This window comes from Poromitra crassiceps (genome assembly GCF_964638095.1).
Source record: "Poromitra crassiceps genome assembly, chromosome: 2".
NCBI lineage: Eukaryota > Metazoa > Chordata > Actinopteri > Beryciformes > Melamphaidae > Poromitra > Poromitra crassiceps.
In genome coordinates, this window is record NC_139624.1 from 88,054,199 (window position 1) to 88,074,735 (window position 20,537).

The 20,537-nt window shown below is 43.3% G+C and overlaps 1 protein-coding gene across 1 annotated transcript in view; it reads right to left on the reverse strand.

Annotated features, from left to right (window-relative positions):
• The window catches only part of LOC310800916 (phosphatidate phosphatase LPIN2-like), a 39,829-nt gene extending 25,363 nt beyond the window's left edge, over positions 1-14,466 (reverse strand). Inside the window, exons 1-2 of the mRNA XM_083663358.1 lie at positions 14,455-14,466; positions 7,395-7,595 (exon numbers count right to left, since the gene is read on the reverse strand). Of these exons, the coding sequence (XP_083519484.1) occupies positions 7,395-7,586 (192 nt within the window). The 5' untranslated portion in view covers positions 7,587-7,595; positions 14,455-14,466. The remainder of the gene's footprint in view (positions 1-7,394; positions 7,596-14,454) is intronic.
• Positions 14,467-20,537: the final 6,071 nt, after the last annotated feature.

The window sequence follows — 20,537 nt, forward strand, 5'->3', positions numbered from 1 at the left end:
CTATCCTCAGCTGGGGCTTAATAATTAGGGAATTAATTTATAAGCCAGCAGCTGCTTTACGCCGGTTCGTTTATTGTGGGAGTTTGGAAGCACATGGCTGTCGGCCATTTTGAGTGTTGTTCACAAGGACAAAGGGACTTGTAGTCTTTGTGTGTGAATGAATGTACTGCATGTGTAAAACTACAAATATTTTACTCAAACGTGATTAGAAGTAAAGCACATGATTGTATAGTAAATAAGCAACTTGGTAAAATAAAGTAGAATTAGGGGAAACTTTGCTGTGTAATAACCTATTTGTGTAATTTTCAGAAATGGAGTTGAGAAATCAAGATAAGAAAATCCTGCCTATCCAAGAAATGATGAATCTGCATGGGCTCATGGCAGCAGAAAAGACAACTGAGTGGTCTTATTGGACACAGGGTTCATGGCCAGCTATGGGCACTTTTGAGAAAGCGAAATTAAATGCAGTGTTAGAACAATTATCTCTTAAACAATTGGATGACCAGGCCCGAAGGGAACATGAAATAGTATACAATTTATGGGCTGCTCAGATCGCCAAAAGACAAGCAGAGGAATTCTTAGTACAAGCTATGCGTCAATTACAGATAGTTAAACATGAGAGTGTAGAATTATTGACAGGAGAGGAGAAAATAAGTATAACTGAGGCATTTGTAAATACAAAGCAAGCAGAAATCGAGCAAAAGGCAGAGCAGCAGCCATTTCGACCCAAAGGAAGGAGAGAAGGATTTCACAGGAAGCCACCTCACCCCCGCTCCCTTCAGGTAAACAGAGGGGGGTGGGGTGGGCAACAGGGCCAACATGAGATAGGAGGAGGCAGTGAATGTGCCGGCCTTTATATTCAGAGTCCGAATAGGGGAGTATGCAGAAAGCAAGATAGATGTTTTGTTTGTGGGAATCCTACACACTGGGCCCGAAATTGTCCAGATAATCCTTACAATGTGCCTAGAGTGCAAGAAAAGAGTACAGAATGACTCCAGTTGGGTAAAAGGACTTAGTTATTTAACATAGTGACAATGCATCTCATCCCTTCTTCCTAAACAGAGATAAGAAGAGTTGAAGTAGGGGTGAGGGGGTAGAGAACAATAACATTGAGTGAGACTTTGAGATGGTAAGATTTCAGGTGGAAGAGGAGAGCAAAATGAAAATTTGGTTGGGAATAAATAACACAGAATTGTCTAATTATGGTAATATCAATATCCATATTTTGAGTTGAATTTCAGATTCTTCCAATTTATGTTGCCAATTAGAATTAGAGACAAGGTGAAGGCTATAAATATAAACAACACGATGAACCTCATTTCAGATGAAGTCATTGTGGGTTAGAATTCCTTTGTTAGTATGTTATTGTGTTACACTGCTTTATGATGATCCATATTTAACTTTGCTGTAAGGTTGAGAAGAAGAGAAAATGAATAGTCTACCGCGATTAAGTCACAAGTAAATAAAATACTATGTTCTTTCATTTCATTTCAGACGGAGTCCAGCTGAACTGGAGAAAATGAGAGCACAGAAAATTAAGAAAAATTGTACATTATGGAAGGTTGCTAATGATGGTTTTAACATTTCAGACGGAGTCCGAGATGAGCGGCTGGAAAAAACCCACAGTATGAAGAACTGATAAGTTTCAAGCAAATGTAGACATTTACACAATGTTGTCTTGTCATTTAAATCTCTGAGACTTAACAGGAAAATGGGAGGAGAACTTGGAATAATCTAAATGCTAATTTTCTTACAGGGGACTGTAGGCTGAGAGGTGATGTCATGTAAAACTCTGAGGTGAAGCATAACATTGCTTTTATTTGCAGGAAGAAAAACCAGTATTCCATTCCGGAATTGTAACTAATTTGATCTTTTACTATTACAAACATTTGGTCGGTAATCATTTAAAAGGAACTCATAAGACAACAGAATTTTGGTACTATTTTCCTTTCACAGAAGAGGAGTTGAAAAGAATTGGAAGTCATGCTGATCAAAGGCTTTTATTGCAGCAAAAGTGATTGAAATGCTAATTTGAAGACCGAGAAGAGCCGTCTGTCTGTCATTGTAAACAGGGTTTGAAGAACAAAATTTGAATGTGAACTCCACATTGGGTAAACTCCAACTAAATTAAAGTGTATTGGTTAATATTCAGTCTAATATAATATTTCGTCATAAGGAAGTGTGGAGGTTTGCAGATGGAGAAAATAATCTTGCTTTTTAAAAGTGTAAATTGTCATTAATCTGTATGCTTGTCTGTTATGCAGAGATGGACAATGGAGTGAAAATCTGGGAGCGATTTTCAGAGGGGGGAAGGAAGCGGAGAATAATGAGAATAATGAAGAGTTCGGAGTTCAGACTTGTGACTGTGTGTATGAGAGGGAAAGGGACGGACTTGACATTTTCGGACTGACTAGGAGAGAATTTTATTTGTTATAGAATCTAAGTGAGCTCAATAGCTGGAGAATGTTTAATTGTGTTATTTGTTGCGTGATTAATTGTTTACAGGATCAGAAAGTAAGGTAAGTATGACATGTGGACTTATGGGAACAGCTGAAATACTGCATGAATTAATATACTAACCAAACTAACTAATTCATAACTAATTATGAAAGTTGGGTGTTACAATAACCAAAATGTATTGGGAATCGCCATGGAGAGGAATCGAGAGCAGGTAATCTTGAAAAGGAATCAATTTAAGAGGTGAGATGAATCATTCTTTATACAAATTATGCTGTTAATGTCAATTGAACTGAAATGAGAATCCTGAAGATCCATGTTTGTGTGGTGCCATGTAAATAATTAAAGTATGTTTGTGTCTTTACAGAGAAGGAAGTGGAGACGGAGGATACAAAGAGCCAAAGAGGAGGGTTCAAGGCAACAGATAGGAAATGACTCGTTGATGGGACACTGGACAATTAATATTTGAAAATGAAAACCAGGAACAGCGAGGGAGACATCGAGTTCAAGACAAAGGAACATTTCAATAAAACAGACCGTTTAGCAGTGAGAAAGGATATTGATTTAATGAATGAAGTTGGAATGGATGGAGTGTGTATGAATAGCAAGTAGGTGGAGCCAATGAAGACGACCCAACGCGAGGACGAAGAAGAAATAAAACTGCCACAAGAATCCTGCACTCCCTAATTGAATTCAGAAACATATGCCAAATAATTGATAGTGAGCTATAGACCTTGAAAGCTGTTAAGTGTAATAATATGTACTGTAAATGATTGAATTGAATGTATGTTGGTGCCTAGTACTAGAGTATGTACCTAATTAATGCTAGAAGTATTGTATAAAAGGCCTATTATAATATAGTATAAACATTATCATTATATAATAAGCATCATCATAGACTTTTGGTATCGCTGGTAGGCTGGGTTATGCACAGGCTTTTTAAGTGAGTGGTTCTATAAGAGGGAATAGAAGCTCGCAGAGGCCTTTCCCCACTTCAAAAGGAAGCAATTGGAAGAAGTGGGTTTACCTCTGCATGTGAATAAGCTGTTAAAAGTCACCGCACTCTGTGCAGAGCTGTGTGCAGGGTGGTTCATAACATGGTTCCCGGGTCATTTGATTCATAGAAGTGTTTTGGACTTTGTGGATTATGTGATCTGGGAAAGGGCTGCGTTGTGGACCTGCTTGTGCGTATCTTTGGATGGGGTGAGATGTCAAAATGCTGATGATGTATGCTGATAGACAAAAGTTGCAAAACCAAAAAGCAACTTTATAATAAATCCCTCAGTTAAGTTTTTCCTTATAAGGAAAAAAAGGAGGGAACTGTAGATAAATAATCCTGTTCATTACTACTCCAGGAAGATAGAGGGCGCTGTGAACTGCAGACACAGTGTCTGGGCGGAGCCTAGACCAAAGGTTATAAAGAAGTAAGACATCCTTTGTTCGGGGTCATTTGCCATCTTAAGGAAGTAGTGAGAGCAGGCAGTGATCCGGATCCGTGTGTGGACTTTTGTTTTGTAAATAAACTATGTTACAATTTACTCTCTAGTAAATGGACTTATTTAAAGGTTAAAACGAAATATCTCACCACAGGTCCCCGCCCCTCTGAACTTTCTTATGTAGAGCTGTTGTTTCTAGATTTGCGCACAGTGCATTGTGTATTTATATACAGTCTAGCTCTGTAAATATGGCATTTTAAGTTGTAATATTTTTTCTCTCGCCAAAAGTAACCATGTAGATTCCCACTTTGAGATCAGTTTATCAAAATGACGCCTGTACGGAAATCTGAATTTCGTTGTCGGAGATTGCTCCTAGCAGCCAGACTCCGAGGTGCTCTCGGTAACAAACCGTCATACAATGGGAAATTATTATCCTATGAACTGATCTTTGCAGCTCTGTTGATTAGCTAATGTTTCCATAGCATTTGGTTAACGTTATGATTTAATTCATTTTGTAACAAATGTTGGTTTAACAGGTGAAATCGAACTGAACCTTTGGCTACGCTGTAACGTTTACTGACTAGGCACCCCAGTGCTGCTGTCTCTCAGTCGGGTCGTTTGTCTAACTAACGTTAACGTTATCCAGCTGCCTGTCTCTTCTGTATCCTTATACAACAGCTACGAGGAGAGGAGCTTGCTAACATCCCGTAAAAGCACTTCCCAGAGATATATAGGCTAAATACTCTCCTCGTGGTTCACCCCAATAAAACCTCTAGTGTCTGTTTGCGACAGGCTAACCCGTTAGCTATTAGCTAATGGCTGGTATTGTGTAGGCTCATTTTAGACCCGGGAGTTGTAACGTTATAAAACACATTTCCTGGCATACGCAGGCAGTTGGACAACCTGGTAAGTTCTGAGAATATGTGTCTGTTATTCCAGCTATCGTTATCGGTTGTTAGATTGTTGGTAATGTTATGCCGACATTAAAGAATGAAGCTAAGCCGGCTAGCTCGACGACACCGTTAAAACCATTGATGTATTAAAATAACCGATAACGTAGCTGGAGTAACTACTAAAACACATATTTTCTGAACTTACTACTTCAGTCCCCAACCAACGTTACTTCCTCGTGCACCTTTCTCAAAACAATGTCCTTTTTATTGCGGTCCATCGATATACAGTCTGGTAGACAGATAAAGCAGTGTCTTCCTTCTGTTTTACCCAATGTTAGCCAGCCTGCCTGGTCTCTTCTCTGTATATCCTTACAACAGCTAAGAGAGGAGCTTGTGAAGAACGAACATCCCCACAGTCAAAGCACTTCCCTGAGATATCTATATAAAAACGTTTATTGCTTTAATACCAAAAATAAAACCTAAAGTGTCTGTAAGCTAACGCTAACGTGTAGGCCCCATGTTATGGTTAGACCCGGGAGTTAACATTATAAAACACATTTCCTGGCATATGCAGGTAGTTGGAAAACCTGGTAAGTTCTGAAAATATGTGTCTATTATTGTGTTATTCCAGCTAAAACAATGTCCTTTTTATTGCGGTCCATCGATATACAGTCTGGTAGACAGATCAAGCAGTGTCTTCCTTTTGTTTTACCCATGGTTTTACCAAGCAGTGTCTTCTCTATGTAAAATAGATCTATAAGGTGAAGAGCCTGTCCAGCCAATGACGGCTTGAGACTGGCTGCCACAGCTGTCAATCATCCCTTTTTATATGTCAAATAACTACTTAAAAACAAACTGATCAGAAAAATGACCACTTGCACAGGCATTAGCATGATAATAGTCTCACTAGCCAGCCTCTCTTCCCTTCCGTCAGAGAGTCTGGCGCCGTGGAAACAGGCAACGGGGATCAGCCCTCCCCTGCTCTAAAGCTGCTCTCCCATTCGAGCGGCTGTTTCGGTGGCAGCAGGATATCCGCTCCCCCGCTTGCAAGCTCTGTCACGCTCTGTCATTGGCTCCGACCATATGTCAATCAGAGCGGCTTCCGCTCCCATGTGTGTCGCTGTAATGCTCCCGCCGAACGCTAACTAGCTAGCGTAGAAAGCTAGCAGAAACCTACAGGCTAACTCATTGCTACACGCTGAAAATGGCAAGTTTTGAAGAAAATTTAGATTGTGCAATAAAGAAAGCCTGCTCGGCACTTTCGGTGGATGGTTGTAAAGATATCAAGAGAATATGTTTAGGACATTTGCTGTCTAACAGTGACTTTATGCCTGTGAGCTCTCCTCCTCCTGTGTAAATGTTCCGTCGACACAAGTTCCACCCCGAAACTATTTTCCAAGGGCACTAACGCTAAGCACCGGCTGCACCGCCCAAGACGAGGATGATTGGTTAACCCAAACAGACCATTTTTTTCGCAATCCCACAATGGAAACCTGCGGCGCCAGACTCTCTGATGGAAGGGAAGAGAGGCTGGCTAGCGAGACTAGCATGATAATAACTATCTAAAATGATACAACCCACCTATGGAAAAAATGGGTGACGATACCATGCACCGGGCTATGCCAGGTTTCGACCTGGCCTTGTTAGATAAGGTTTCAATCATTGTTACACCTGCTTTGTTCCTCAACACTTAAAACAATAATTTTACCCACATTATTTAAAAAGTCACTTAAATCATCTTGTCTCACAACCAGACTCTATTTTGGCCGCTGTCCGGCTATCTGTAAGCTCAAGAAAGATAAGGTTCTTATTTAAGACCCTTTGTTGAAAGTGATACATCTTTTCAAGTCGGGAAGGTCAGGCTAAATTGAGCTTCTGAGTGCATGGATCCCACCTTCGTCCTCAGCTAGTACCAACTACATACAGAATCTATACATAGAGAGAATAGAGATTGGAGAGTGGATGATAATGTTTGGAGTGCTTCAGAGGGAAGGAGTTGAGGAGAGAGCCGTTAGACGAGAGAAGAGATAAACAAGATACAACATTTATTGTCTTGCTCCATCATAACCCTTTGGAGTAGTTGCTTCAGTTTCCATACTTACAGTAGTTATCCAACATATTAATAGTGAGTATGAAGACTAGAATCCTTCTTGTACAGTGCCATTGCACAGTGTTGCCATTGCAGTAAAGAGCCACTTTCCCTTGGATTTTGAGGTGGAGACTCATTAGGGCTTTATTAAGGGCTTTTCAAATTAAATAATATACAAATGTATATCACAATTTTAGTTTCCACAATCCATAGGATCCCAGAATATTAGAATATTGTCAAAGCTTAAACATTTCACACAGTACACCTACTTTAGATTAAAAAAGTACAGTCAAAAGATCATAATGATATACTGGAATTGTTTCATATGTTGATTCTGTGACTTGTAAAATATAAAACTCCAATAAACAGAAGTTTAAAAAAATCCTAATGATTAAAAATTGTGACATAAAGTCTAATAATTACGGTTATCATTTTAGACAATCATGCAGCAGGCACGTGCACAAAGACACAGCTGCACGTCTAGAACTTTCCCTCCGAGTTATGTGCTCACTCACTCACCACTTTCTCCTTGGAGCGCATCACCCCCAGTTTTCCGAAGCGGACGTGGAATGGTGAGCACTGGAAGGTCCCGTCGGGCTGCCGCACCACGACCACATCGATGCAGCCGGACAGAGTGGCCTGGTTGATGCCCCGATACAGTTCCTTCACCGTAACCAGCACCTGGCCCGCCAGCTGCCCCACATAGTTCATCCTGTCCACCTGTTGACACAACAAAACAACCATCATTAAAGGACCACTTTGCTCATTTTCAACCAGCTTTGTATCAGCACAGAATCGGTAGTATATGCAAATGAACAATGTTTAACTTCCCTCCATCTTGCCTGGACCGAGAGCTCGCCCGTTCCTTCACAGAACTACCTGGTCCAAATGGGGATCATGTCTATGTTCCCCGGGTTCTATATTCCCCGTTTTTCACTAACCCTAAACCTAACCTCCCCCAGACCCTAACCCAAAACCTAACCTCTCCCACCCCCCACGCCTAAACCTAACCTCCCCCAGACCCTAACCCAAAACCTAACCTCTCCCAGGGAACATAGCGGGGAACATAGGACCCTATTTGGGAAAAGCGGGGAACATAGGACCCGGGGAACATAGGACCCGGGGAACATAGGGATGACCCCTCCAAATGATGTCATCATGATGTCATTTGGAGCAGTTTTGCCAAGGTGTCACTATTACTATCACTATCTCTATTATTATCACTATCATTATTGCTCTCTGTATCTTCATTCACAGAACTTGGACCAAATTACGTCATAATGATGTAATTTGGTCCAGGAAGTTCTGTGAATGAACAAGGAGCAAAATCGGCAAAGTTGCGCTTTAAGTAGCACAACAACAAAATGCCACTAAGTAATCGCATTGATCTGCGCTGGAAGCCTGTGTTGATCAGGTTCACACTAGCCGCTTTCAAGCCGGCCTTGAAAGCCGCAAAATGCACGGAAAATAGGATCCGCGCCTCTGATGTGAAAGTTGTGAAAGCGTGTTGGTGGGTAATTGTTGTACGCCTTTTGTTCTGCCAGTGGACCTAGTCTCAGCGCCGGGTTACCAGGCAACCCGCCTCCACTTGAAAGGGTAGGAGCGGCAAGCCGGAACAGTGCGAATGGTCAGCTCATTCATAAAAAATATTACAGGGGAAATCACCTCATGCAGCAAGAAAGACATCAGTGAAAGTAAAAAAAGTAGCCTATACAATCATGACTGCAGGGGCGCCAGGAGGAATGCTCCGTGCCTGTAAGTAAGTTAGGCTTTATGCTCAAACGATGTTGACATTAGTAGGTAAAATTAACGGATATAATAATACGCTTCAGAGGACTATAGCTGTCTGTGGCGAGTTGGTCTGAGAATATTCCCTCTGGAAACCAGCTCCAGAACTGCAGTCTGTCTGTCTAGCTAGCCACTTGTGCATTCCCTTACAAAAACTACTAACGTTATAGTAGTCATGTGCATTTATAGCCTATACTATTCCCCCAACAAACGTTATGCAGACTGCAGCTGTATAATATGCGGGCGTCGTCTTTCAGAACGGAGAACGGACGCTAATTAGGCTACTTAATGGGAATAATTTGCTTTACACAAAACTGGAACCAAAAGATAAGAATTAGCCTTGTACCTAATAGGCTACATGATGGTGTATCCATAAAGTCGATCAGATGAATATTGAAAGCCTTGTTACCATGCTGCATGTGGACAACACTTTCGTGTTTTATCAGTTTGATCCTTAACAAGCGCAGCTGCACGTCGTTTTATCAGTTTGATCCTTAACAACCGCAGCTGCACGTCGTTGGCTGGCATACATCGGCGATGTTTGGTTGTTGAATGTATTCGTTCACTAACCTATGAAAATATTAATTTGGGTTAGGAGGAGCTGGGTGGAAATGCCTCCGCTCGCCTTTCAATCCGGGAGCGGTGGATGTCACTTGAAAGCACACCCCAGGACGGAAATGTGGCGGTGCTGCTTGGCTGTGTGTGAAACCAATTTCTGTGGCGAGGCTGCCGGCTTTGCGGGCCTTCTGAACTGCAATTTTGCGTAATCTGTGTGTGAACGCGGCTACTGATTCATCTGAGCTGGAAGCCTATGTTGATCAGGTTCACACTGATTCATCTGAGCTGGAAGCCTGTGTTGATCAGGTTCACACTAGGCTCTTTCACACCGGCCTTGAAAGCCGAAAAATGCACGGAAAATAGGATCCGCGCCTCTGATGTGAAAGTCATGAACGCGCGTTGGTGGTAAATTGTTGGACGCCTTTTGTCCCGGGAGCAGACCTTGTCACAGCGCCGGTTTAGCAGGCAACCCGCCTCCACTTGAAAGCGTCGGAGCAGCAAGCCGGAACAGTGCGAAATTCTGCGAATGCTTCATAAAAAAATTACAGGGGAAATCACCTCATGCAGCAAGAAAGACAGTGAAAGTAAAAAAAGTAGCCTATACAATCATGCGCCAGGAGGAATGCTCTGTGCCTGTAGTAGGTTAGGCTTGATAGGGGTAAACATCAATAGGCTTTATGCTCAAACGATGTTGACATTAGTAGCCTAGGTCAAATTAACAGATATAATAATACGCTTCAGAGGACTATAGCTGTCTGTTATTAGCCTTGTACCTAATAGGCTACATGATGGTGCATGATGCATCCATAAAGTCGATCAGATGAATATTGAAAGCCTGGTTACCATGCTGCATGTGGACAACACTTTCGTGTTTTCTGCACCTGCACAGCTGCACCTCGTTGGCTGGCATACATCAGCGATGTTTGGTTGTTGAATGAATTACATAAGGTGACGCAACACGTTCTCACTCCGAGCACGTAGCATATTGACGCTTTGTCCTGTCCCTTATGCGCCACTTGTTACTAACATGGTACCCTTGAGCGACCCATGAAACGACTTGGGCTTTCCGACTAAACTCAATGCAAACCCATAGAAGTCATCTTTGACGCTTATGGCAACTGCTCCCCCATTAGCCTAACTGCTCCCCCATTAGTCAACTGCTCCCCTATTAGCGTCTGGGGGGAGGTTAGGTTTAGGCGTGGGGGGTGGGAGAGGTTAGGTTTAGGGTCTGGGGGAGGTTAGGTTTAGGCATGGGGTGGGAGAGGTTAGGGTTAGGGTTAGGGTCTGGGGGAAGTTAGGTTTAGGCATGGGGGGTGGGAGAGGTTAGGTTTTGGGTTAGGGTCTGGGAGAGGTTAGCTCCTCCAGACCCTAATGGGGGAGCAGTTGACTAATGGGGGAGCAGTTAGGCTAATGGGGGAACAGTTGCCATAAGCGTCAAAGATTACTTCCATGGGTTTGCATTGAGTTTAGTCGGAAAGCCCAAGTCGTTTCATGTGTCGCTCAAGGGTACCATGTTAGTAACAAGCGACGCACAAGGGACGGGACAAAGCGTCAATATGCTACGCGCTCGGAGTGAGAACGGGTTGGGTGACACCATATCGATCTGCTTAGTCAGTGAATTTACTTCTATGAAATGTGTTGTATAAATAAAGTTGGCTTTCCTTGAATGCAATTTATGCAACACTTCGCTGCCAGAAAGTCGGCAGATGCACTCCACGGCGGAGCCCGTTTTGATATTAAGCCGAGTCCGCCCACCATGCGAGTGCACCTATCCTCCCTGCTCAGCGGACTAGCAGAAGGAGGGAAGTCTTGGTTGTTGAATGAATTCGTTCATCATACAGTAGGGCTACACTAACCTATGAAAATATTCATTTGGGCTAGGAGGAGCTGGAAATCCCTCCGCTCGCCTTTCAATCCGGGAGTGGTGGCTTTCACCTGAAAGCACACCGCAGGACGAGAATGTGGCGGTGCTGCTTGGCTCTGTGTGAAAGCAATTTCTGTGGCGAGGTGGCTGGCTTTGCGGGACTCCTGAACTGCAATTTTGCACGATCTGTGTGTGAAAGAGCCTACTGATTCATCTGAGCTGGAAGCCTGTGTTGATCAGGTTCACACTGATTCCCTTCCAAAGCAAATGCAGGCGCAATCCATCAGACAAAGAATGTTTAACACAGTGGTTCTTTGCTTGAATGAACTACCGTAATAAAGCATGCTGTTCTTGTTTGCTTGTTACTAGAAACAGCTGTAGTATACAGGTGAGATGTAAAGAGAGGGGTATAGATGGCAAGATCTGGAGAGGCTGGCACAGAAGAGTCCGCCTCAGCGTCCTCGCTTGTCGTGGTGTGCGTTCACAACTCAAACGCCACTCAATCTCCGCTGCTGTCCAGGTGCAACCTATTAATCAAACACCACTCCACCCCTTTGTGTGACGTCAGTCTTTCCCTCTCAATAATCTACCCTGTCCAAATCACTGTTAGCGAGTAGTTGTACATTTAAAGGCGTTTCATCGTGAAATCTTTGGTGTAAAAACCTCAATGCCCCCTCCTGTCAAAAAATATTGCTTCCAGTGCCCCCCAACTAGGGCTGCACGATATTGGAAAAAACTGACATTGCGATATTCCCCGCCCATGCGATATATATTGCGATATGAAAAAATACAGATTTTCACCAGATTAGCTCTATTTGAAAGAAAATAATATTTCTAGAATGATTGGGATGATTTTGTAGAGGAGTCCATCTGATTTTGGAGGGGAAATTAGGTATTTTAATGTTTCTCAACCACTGGGCTGTGACCTACTGGTAGGCCTCAGAGCGTCATCTATCAGGGTGCATACACATTTTGACCAATGGATTTCCATGACTTACATACATGAAAAAGTGAGTTATGACATTCTACTTTAAAATGTCACTAGCCTATACTTCACTTAGTGTAATGCAGTCTTTAAAACCAGGGAAAGACAACATGTATGCTGTATCACCATATTACCATCCAACATCTAAGACCATATAGTCTCAAATCACAATACAATATGGATATAAATTTGATATATTGCCCACCCCTAATATTGAGTGCCAGAATCTACCTCCCAATGATGCTATTTGCGGAAAAACATTAGATTTAATTGATTATAATCACTGCTTTCAACTTCTTTCGTTCTTCTAACGTTTCAATAAATCAACAATGAAACACCGCTGCCACTTCACACATGGTTACTTCACACACTTGGTCTGACCCCCCTCCAGAAACTACCAAGTGGTACGCTCCGCATTTGGGGAGTTCCGGTTTTTGAGCGCACGCAGGGCAGTACAGAGAGACGAGGATTCACATGCAGCCGACCGGTGACAAACAATTCATTCGTGAAAAGTAATAAATATACATTTAATTGCCCAGCTATGTCTATTGTCTTTTTATTTTCACCGACATGTTTTGTGTAAATGAGTCGCTATGTATGATTACCTCTACCGTAACGTTACTGCTATCATCTGATGCATCATCAGACTGAGGGGGAGAGAGAGCTGCGGTGATACACGGACAACTTCTCAGTAATCACTTTAGCCTTCGTGTCATAAGTTGCGGTCTTGCTTTTTGGTGTTTCAAGAGTAAATATCAAGACTCCACGGACATGTTGAGTTACAGCAGCCAGCCTGCTGTATACTAGTGCGCTGCAAGCTGTGAACAGGTCCGCCTCCGCAATCACATCGTTTACAGACAGGACAGACAGTGTCAGCAACGCAACATAAGCGAAAACAATTCAATTTTGCTCTCTGTGCATGTTTGTTGTGTTGAAGCTAAGCATTAAATGAGTGAGTACAGTAGCGGGGCGTCTCTCTCCTTTGAGAGAGCCTGCATTTCACTCAGTAGGCTACCCCTAAAGTGAGAGTTTATCAAGCAACATGACGAGTTAATTTGCTTTTGACATCGCACGTCCTGCGATGTGACTATCGCGCATGCGCACATCGCAATGTCGATGTGTAAACGATATATCGTGCAGCCCTACCCCCAACCTTCTCTGAACGCCCCCCTGGCGGGTGGTACCGCCCCCATTGAGAAGCCCTACTACCTTATACGACAAGCTCACTGTCAATCATCACTATGAGCATCAAGATTTTGAGTGATAGCTTTGGTCAGGCATCTCATCTGTATTTATTGTCAAACACTGTTCCAGTGAAATATCAAGTGATGTAGAAAGTGAGAGGAAGGTACTGGGAAAGATCAGCAGAGCACTGGAGAGAGACCCCTGCATCTGCTTCTCTCTCTCTCTCTCTCTCTCTCTCTCTCACCTCCCCCCAGCCAGTGAGATGCAAATATAAACAGACTGACACACATGCATTTCCTCCCATAGATCAAGGCCTAACCTGAACCCTAGAACACAGCACTGTCCAGAGCATGGTCCAAAAGTCAGACTAAGAAATGAAAGTACAGCAACTCAAACATAAGGGTGGGTATTGGATAAGCACCTTAGAGTGGATGGAACAATGGTTTACAATGGCTGAATGTGAGCTGCATACCAGCTGTTTGGACTTTGAAACTATTCAGTCTCCATGAGCGGCCTATAGAGAGGCAAAGTGGAACATCACTTCCTGCTTCAGCACTGTACCAGAGATTTTCATCCACCATTTATTTTCCCATAGACATTTCATAAAATGCTTATAAAATAGTTTTACTTCGTCGAACCAAACGGTTCAGCTAATGCTACAATCGGGAGAGACCATAGAACATTTCACTCAGACCAAAACTTAAAAAACAACATAGAAAACATATTTTCTTTAAACGCGCATTTGTTTTACGTTTTGGTCCCAGTGAAATGTTATGCGATCTCTCCTGTTTCTAAATATATCTGTACCATTTGGTTTGAACCAGTAAAACTATTTTTATACGCATTTTACGAAATGTGTAAGGGAAAATAAATGGCGGATGAAAATCTCTGATACAGTGCTGAAGCAGGAGGTAGGCGGTCACTTTGCCTCTCTATTGCACCAACTAAACTCATGAAGTGGATTGTTTTTTTTAAGGATAGGAGAGAAAAAAATATTTATAATAAATAAAATCCAATCACTAGGACAAGTTTAAAAAGAACATAGCAATAACACAATACAACAAAAGGAGCACATTGCATCTAAAGTGTCCAACAAGTCATAGATGTTTTCATTTTAATAGAGCCACACTGCAGAACAAACACAACTTACTCTATATATTCAGTGACTCTATCCTCAATGGTCCTCAATCCTAACTCACCAGAGTCCAGGAGGACTTCAGGCGCAGCGTCTGGTCCTCCCGCTCTGCAGCAGCTCTGGCTACAGGAGCCCTCCCTGGCAGCTCCATGTCACGGTCACCTCAGGCCAGATCCAACAGGAGCCAGGCCTGGGGTCCAGGTGTGGGGCTGCCTAGTCTGAGGCGGTGGCCCTCTCTCCCCAACCTCCCCTCTCCTCCTCCCCGGCCAACCTCCTCCTAGTCTGTGCCATGCAGCACGCCTTCTGTGGCCTTTGTAACCCCTTCCAGCTGAGCACAAACACAATGAGGGAGAATTATTACCCCCCAGCCTGAGTCATAACACGGGACGGCACGGTGGCTTAATGTTAGCACTGTTGCCTCACAGCAAGAAAGTCCCGTGTTCGAACCCCGGTCCATCCTTTCTGTGTGGAGTTTGCATGTTCTCTCCGTGTTTGTGTGGGTTTCCTTTCCTCCAGGTGCTCCGGTTTCCTCCCACCATCCACAACGTGTATGTTAGGGTTAATACTCCTGTCAGTGCCCCTGAGCAGGTAAGGCAGTGGCAAAAGAACTGGAGTTGGTCCCTGGGCGCTGCACTACAGCTGCCCCCTGCTCCTAGTGTCTAGGAAGGTTCCGAGTAGAGGATGGGTCAAATGCAGAGGATGAATTTCCCCACTGGGACAATAAAGCATAACTTAACGTACCCCCCCCCCCCCCCCCTCCAGTCACCTCCATCATGTCCTGGAAACTTCTCCATGGAGAACTAATATAATATAATTAAATATACATATTAACACGTTGAGTGCCAATGACGAGATATCTCGGCTTACAGGATCCAACCGTTGAGTGCCAAAGACGAGATATCTCGGCTTACATAAAAAAAAAAAAAAGATTTGACGGTGGGACATCGATCAACCCCTTTTACGTCTCCTATACCAATATTGGAGGAAGAGAATGTGTATAATCTATTTTACCGACCAGCTAAGTGGCGACAGTGCTCTCCAGACAGAGAGAAAGCCGAGCAAAAACAGCCGCGGGTCCGCGGGAGAAAGCCATTCTCAAGGAAATAGCTGGGCGAAAACGCTTTCGATTTCACACACACACACACACACACACACACACACACACACACACACACACACGCGCGCACACACACACACTCGAGTACCTTTGAGCATAAATAAGACCAGAATCGCAAAAGCTTCTTCAAAGCTCTCAGCCGACACCTCAAGAAACGAACGAGCCCGTTTTACAGTAATCCAGACTGCCCGAGAGCGGCCGCGGAGCCAGCAGCAGCAGCACAGACGGAGGGAGGAGTTTGGAGACACACACACACACACACACACACACACACACACACACACACACACACACACACACACACACACACACACACACACACACACACACAATACAGTATACAGACTTGCCCAAGGGCACCCATAATCACAGGCATGTGAGGTGGTTCTAAAAATCCATTTATCTCAAAACTCTCTGAAAATCTCTGAAACCATGCTGTACTCAACGGCTAATATCTACATAACTACTAACTCTACAAACTAACTCTTTTAGACAGAGAAAGCACACATTCTATTAGTTCTTTTTAGATGATTGGTGTTCACGAAGTCTTAACAGAAAATAATCCTCGGCTCTTGTAAAATGAGCCAGAATCCTCAAAAAAAAACCTGGCAGAACCTACCTACAGCATTGAAAAAAGGGCTGGCAGTCAATGTGTTAAATACAGGTACAGGTAGGGCTGGGCGAATCATCATCGTTTATGATCTTTCAGTGGAATTATATTGTGATGATATGATGATTTTATGATATTGTGACACAATTCTGTTGTCTAAATTGATAATAAGCAAATTAAAAAAATCTATGATGTGCTTTCATTTGATTATTTTTGCATTTGTGAGCCATAATACATATCGTTATTATGGAGGGGGATCCTCATGATTATTGTGATACTGATTTCAACCAGCTACAGCTGAACACAATGTGACACAGCAGCATGAACCCTATACTGTAAATTGCTTTACCCTGAAAATTATATTACAAAAATGCATGTGTTTTGTGATGATGTAACCACAAATTACTGTAACCAGATGACACAACTTAACAAATTAAAGTTACTGCAAGTCACCAGTAAATTGCTTTACTAGCCTGGTGATGATAACTGTGTTCCTGCATGTTTTGGCTTCCCCCCCCATTGTACCGCAGTACAGTACAGAGTCAAAGTACAGTGTCACACTCATTTTATGGACAAAGCAGAAGTTTCTAGTGGGATGACTGGCATCAGCTTTGATAGCAGTCCAGTACAACAGATCTCTCTGGTGAGAGACATTTAAGCTGACTACACACTGTCTGGATGAACTACTCGCCACACCAAATTTATACAGGGGCCTCTGGATCTGTTCCTGATATACATTCAATGGTTCCTGCACAGGACCTCCAGGAGATTTTCCTACACCTGCAGTGCTGCAAATGAACCCTGGATAAGGTTCTACTATATTGATGAACTGTTTTATCTACTGTATCTATCTATCTATCTATCGATCTAATAATTCCAGAAGTGTCTGTCTGTCTGTCTGTCTGTATGTATGTATGTCTGCGCACAATGATTGTGACATCATCAGTGAGTGATGTCATCAGTGATGCAAAGTTGGGCAACCATGTGTGTGTGTGTGTGTGTGTGTGTGTGTGTGTGTGTGTGTGTATCTATCTATCTATCTATCTATCTATCTATCTATCTATCTATATTATAATTCCAGGACTGTCTGGATATTTGTATGTCTGTGTGTCTGTCTGTCCTTCACGTATCTCGAGAACCATTCATCAGATTGACTTCAAACTTGGAGAGTGCGCTTAGGGTGGGGTAACAGAGTACAAAATGGGAAGGAAAAAGAAAAATGTGAATGGGGAGAAGGGGAAGAGGGGAACAAGCACTGCAGTGGTGCCAGGACAACCACCTCTCTCTGAACGTCTCCAAGACCAAGGAGATCATTGTAGACTACAGGAGGGGGGGGGGGGGGGGTGCACACCCCCCAATCACCATCAACGGCACAGTGGTGGAAAGGGTGGACAGCTTCAAGTACCTGGGAGTCAACATCCACCAGGACCTGACATGGGCCGGTCACACCGCCACTGTTGTCAAAAAGGACCAACAGCGACTACACGGACTCAGGCGCCTAAAGAAATGTGGGCTAAGGCCAGAAATCCTTAGGGACTTCTACAGAGGCACCATTGAAAGCCTGCTGACTGGCTGCTTCACCACCTGGTACGGGAACTGTACCACCATGGACCGCAGGGCGCTACGAAGAGTGAGACGCGCGGCCCAGCACGTAACAGGATGTGAGCTGCCAGAACTGCAGGAACTATATAACCAGCGGTGCCTCAGGAGGTCCCTGAAGATCATCAAAGACACAAACCATCCCCACAACAGCCTGTTCTCCCTGTTACCCTCAGGGAGAAGATAGAGGGTCCCAAAAGCACGCACAAATCGCTTGAGGGACAGTTTCTTCCCGCTGGCCACGAGACTCCTTAACATACACAAATAGTGTAGTAGCTGTACTGTACCGCACTGTAGATGCTACCATTATGTATGTCTAATGTTTAATTGTATCTTTAATTAGGTATATGCTATTTGCACCTGTACGTCAAATACGTCGAATTTAAAATGTTTAAGTACGTCCAAAGTATGCACATGACATGTGCACCTATGTGCAGTGAATATGCCACTGTCTCTGACTTGTCTTATCACTCTACTGCCTTATTGCTTGTTGTGTCTCTTGTTGTTTTTGCACTGATATGCCCTGTTATATTTGTACTATGTTGTAAACGGAGTTCACAGCACAAGAATTTCACACGTGATACTTGTACTACGGAGTGACAATACAAATCTTGAATCTTGAATCACTACGGTATTGCACTAGTATATATCTATATATCTATATATACTATAATTCCAGGAGTGTGATGTCATCAGTCTAAAGGCCTAAACATGGTCGTCCGTCAGAGCCTCGCCCCGCCCTCCCCGTATGACGGCGGGTGGAGCGCCGTCCTACGGGGAGGGGGCCCCGTCGGCTGACGGGGGCTGCTCGAAAATGTGACTTCACGGCGACGATACGTGCGTGACGTCAGCTGCACGAGAGTTGTGACTGGCCGTTGCCTTGGCTCATCGTTGTAAAGTCGCCTTTCAAAGCATGACGTTAGATTATAACGAACTAGTTGTGTGGCTTAGCCTTCCCAAATGTTGAGGGTCGTTTTTTAGAATTGAATACATAGAATTGGGAACGTTACATTCAATTTCATTCAGACTGCCTGGCACACAATCTCCGCCATTTTCACACGGAGCTTCCACAGGGGGAGGGAGGGTGGGAGGGGGGAGGGCGTAGTGGCGTCCGAGCATGTAGGGCTCGCTGGCGCCGCCAGACGGCGAGACGGCTCCAATTCGAGGCGGACGGACGACCATGTTTAGGCCTTAAGGCTATTATATCTATCTATCTATCTATCTATCTATCTATCTATACTATAATTCCAGGAGTGTCTGTATGTCAGTATGTCTGTATGTCTGCACACAAGAGCATGAATGTGACCCTTTGAATTTATTCACTAAAGAAAGATGTAGACGGTACTTTCATTTTCATTTCTAAACAAGCCTCAGCTTGAAGGTGATATCCTCATTCACTAGCATCAGAGTGAGGTGAGCTGATCGCTTAGAGGCATACAGCTTCCTGTTGAGACAATAACATCTAGCTGTCTCCTAGAACAGTGGTTGTCAATACAGGGTCCGGGAACCAGCATGGGTACCTTGAGGGGGTTGAAGGGGTCCTCAGCAAATTGATGAATTGCTAAACTTTACTATTATTTCATTTACATGAAGTTATCACAATTAGAGAATGTAGATCATATAGTTTATCTGTTATCTCTCTTCCTCCAATACAGATAGCCATGGAATTCTGGACAAAATCATATCTAACAATAAAAAATATTCTCAGATTTGAGTCCGAGAGACAAAATCTTATCAAATGGGGGTCCATAATGTACAGTACACTAAGTTTGAGGTCCTTGATATGAAAAAGGATTAAAATCACTGTCCTATAGGACGAATCAGCATGACATCACAATCACCTGGAAATGCGGAACCCCGCAGCAGTTAACTAATATGAGTTGTGCCAAACAAACATCTTAATATCTCGAAAACTATGAGATATTAATATCTCAAAAACTATCGCTTATATTTTGACATTCTGAATGAGAGCAGAAGTGGCTCAAAAGTCTGATGTATAATATATGTATGTCATGTTAAAGTTGTGTGAACTGTTGCAGTTTTTAAAATGAAGTGAATTTAGTACACAGCACAGCCAGCTACAGTGAGACACTCAAGGCTGGCTCCATAGGGTCACACACTCCCATTATAAAGTTACCCCCAGTAAGCCATTTGTTTACCAACACTGATCCCTCGTATACAGTACGATGATGCAAAAAAAAAAGCTGAGTCAAAACCTATAGTCTTCTAGTGTTTTAGGGCTGTCAATACCGATCAATCAATCAACAATAGTGCATCAGAAAATGTCAGCTTTCCTGATTCAAACACAGCACAACCATGTTAGCATTTAGCATTTAGCATTGTGAATCTCTCTCTCTCTCTCTCTCTCTCTCTCTCTCTCTCTGGGATGAGAGGACCTTGAGAGGCGTTAATCCTGTTAACAAGATTAGGACAAATCTGGCTTTCCCTCTCAGCAGCACGTTTCCCCTGATCACCAACCAACTGACCAATATACTTCTCTGTTTAGACCGGTGCTTCTTAACTGTGTAGCCCTAAACCTGACGTCCAAGAGTCAGAAGGTTAAACCAATCACGGCACCAGCTGATTGCACTGATCAGTTCATCCACTCTGAGTGGAGGTGTGCTAATTAATCAAATCAGCTGATGTGGTGTTTGGCTGGATGCAAACCTGCAGACTCTTAGGCTTCTATAGATGGTTTTCCTGGAATTGTGTTGCTAGGGAACAGTTTGAAACCTAGCTTATTTTCTGTCAGCTATTGTATTTAGCACCACTGTATACATTGCAACAGGAAGTTAGCTAGGGGCAATTTAGAATGTTTATG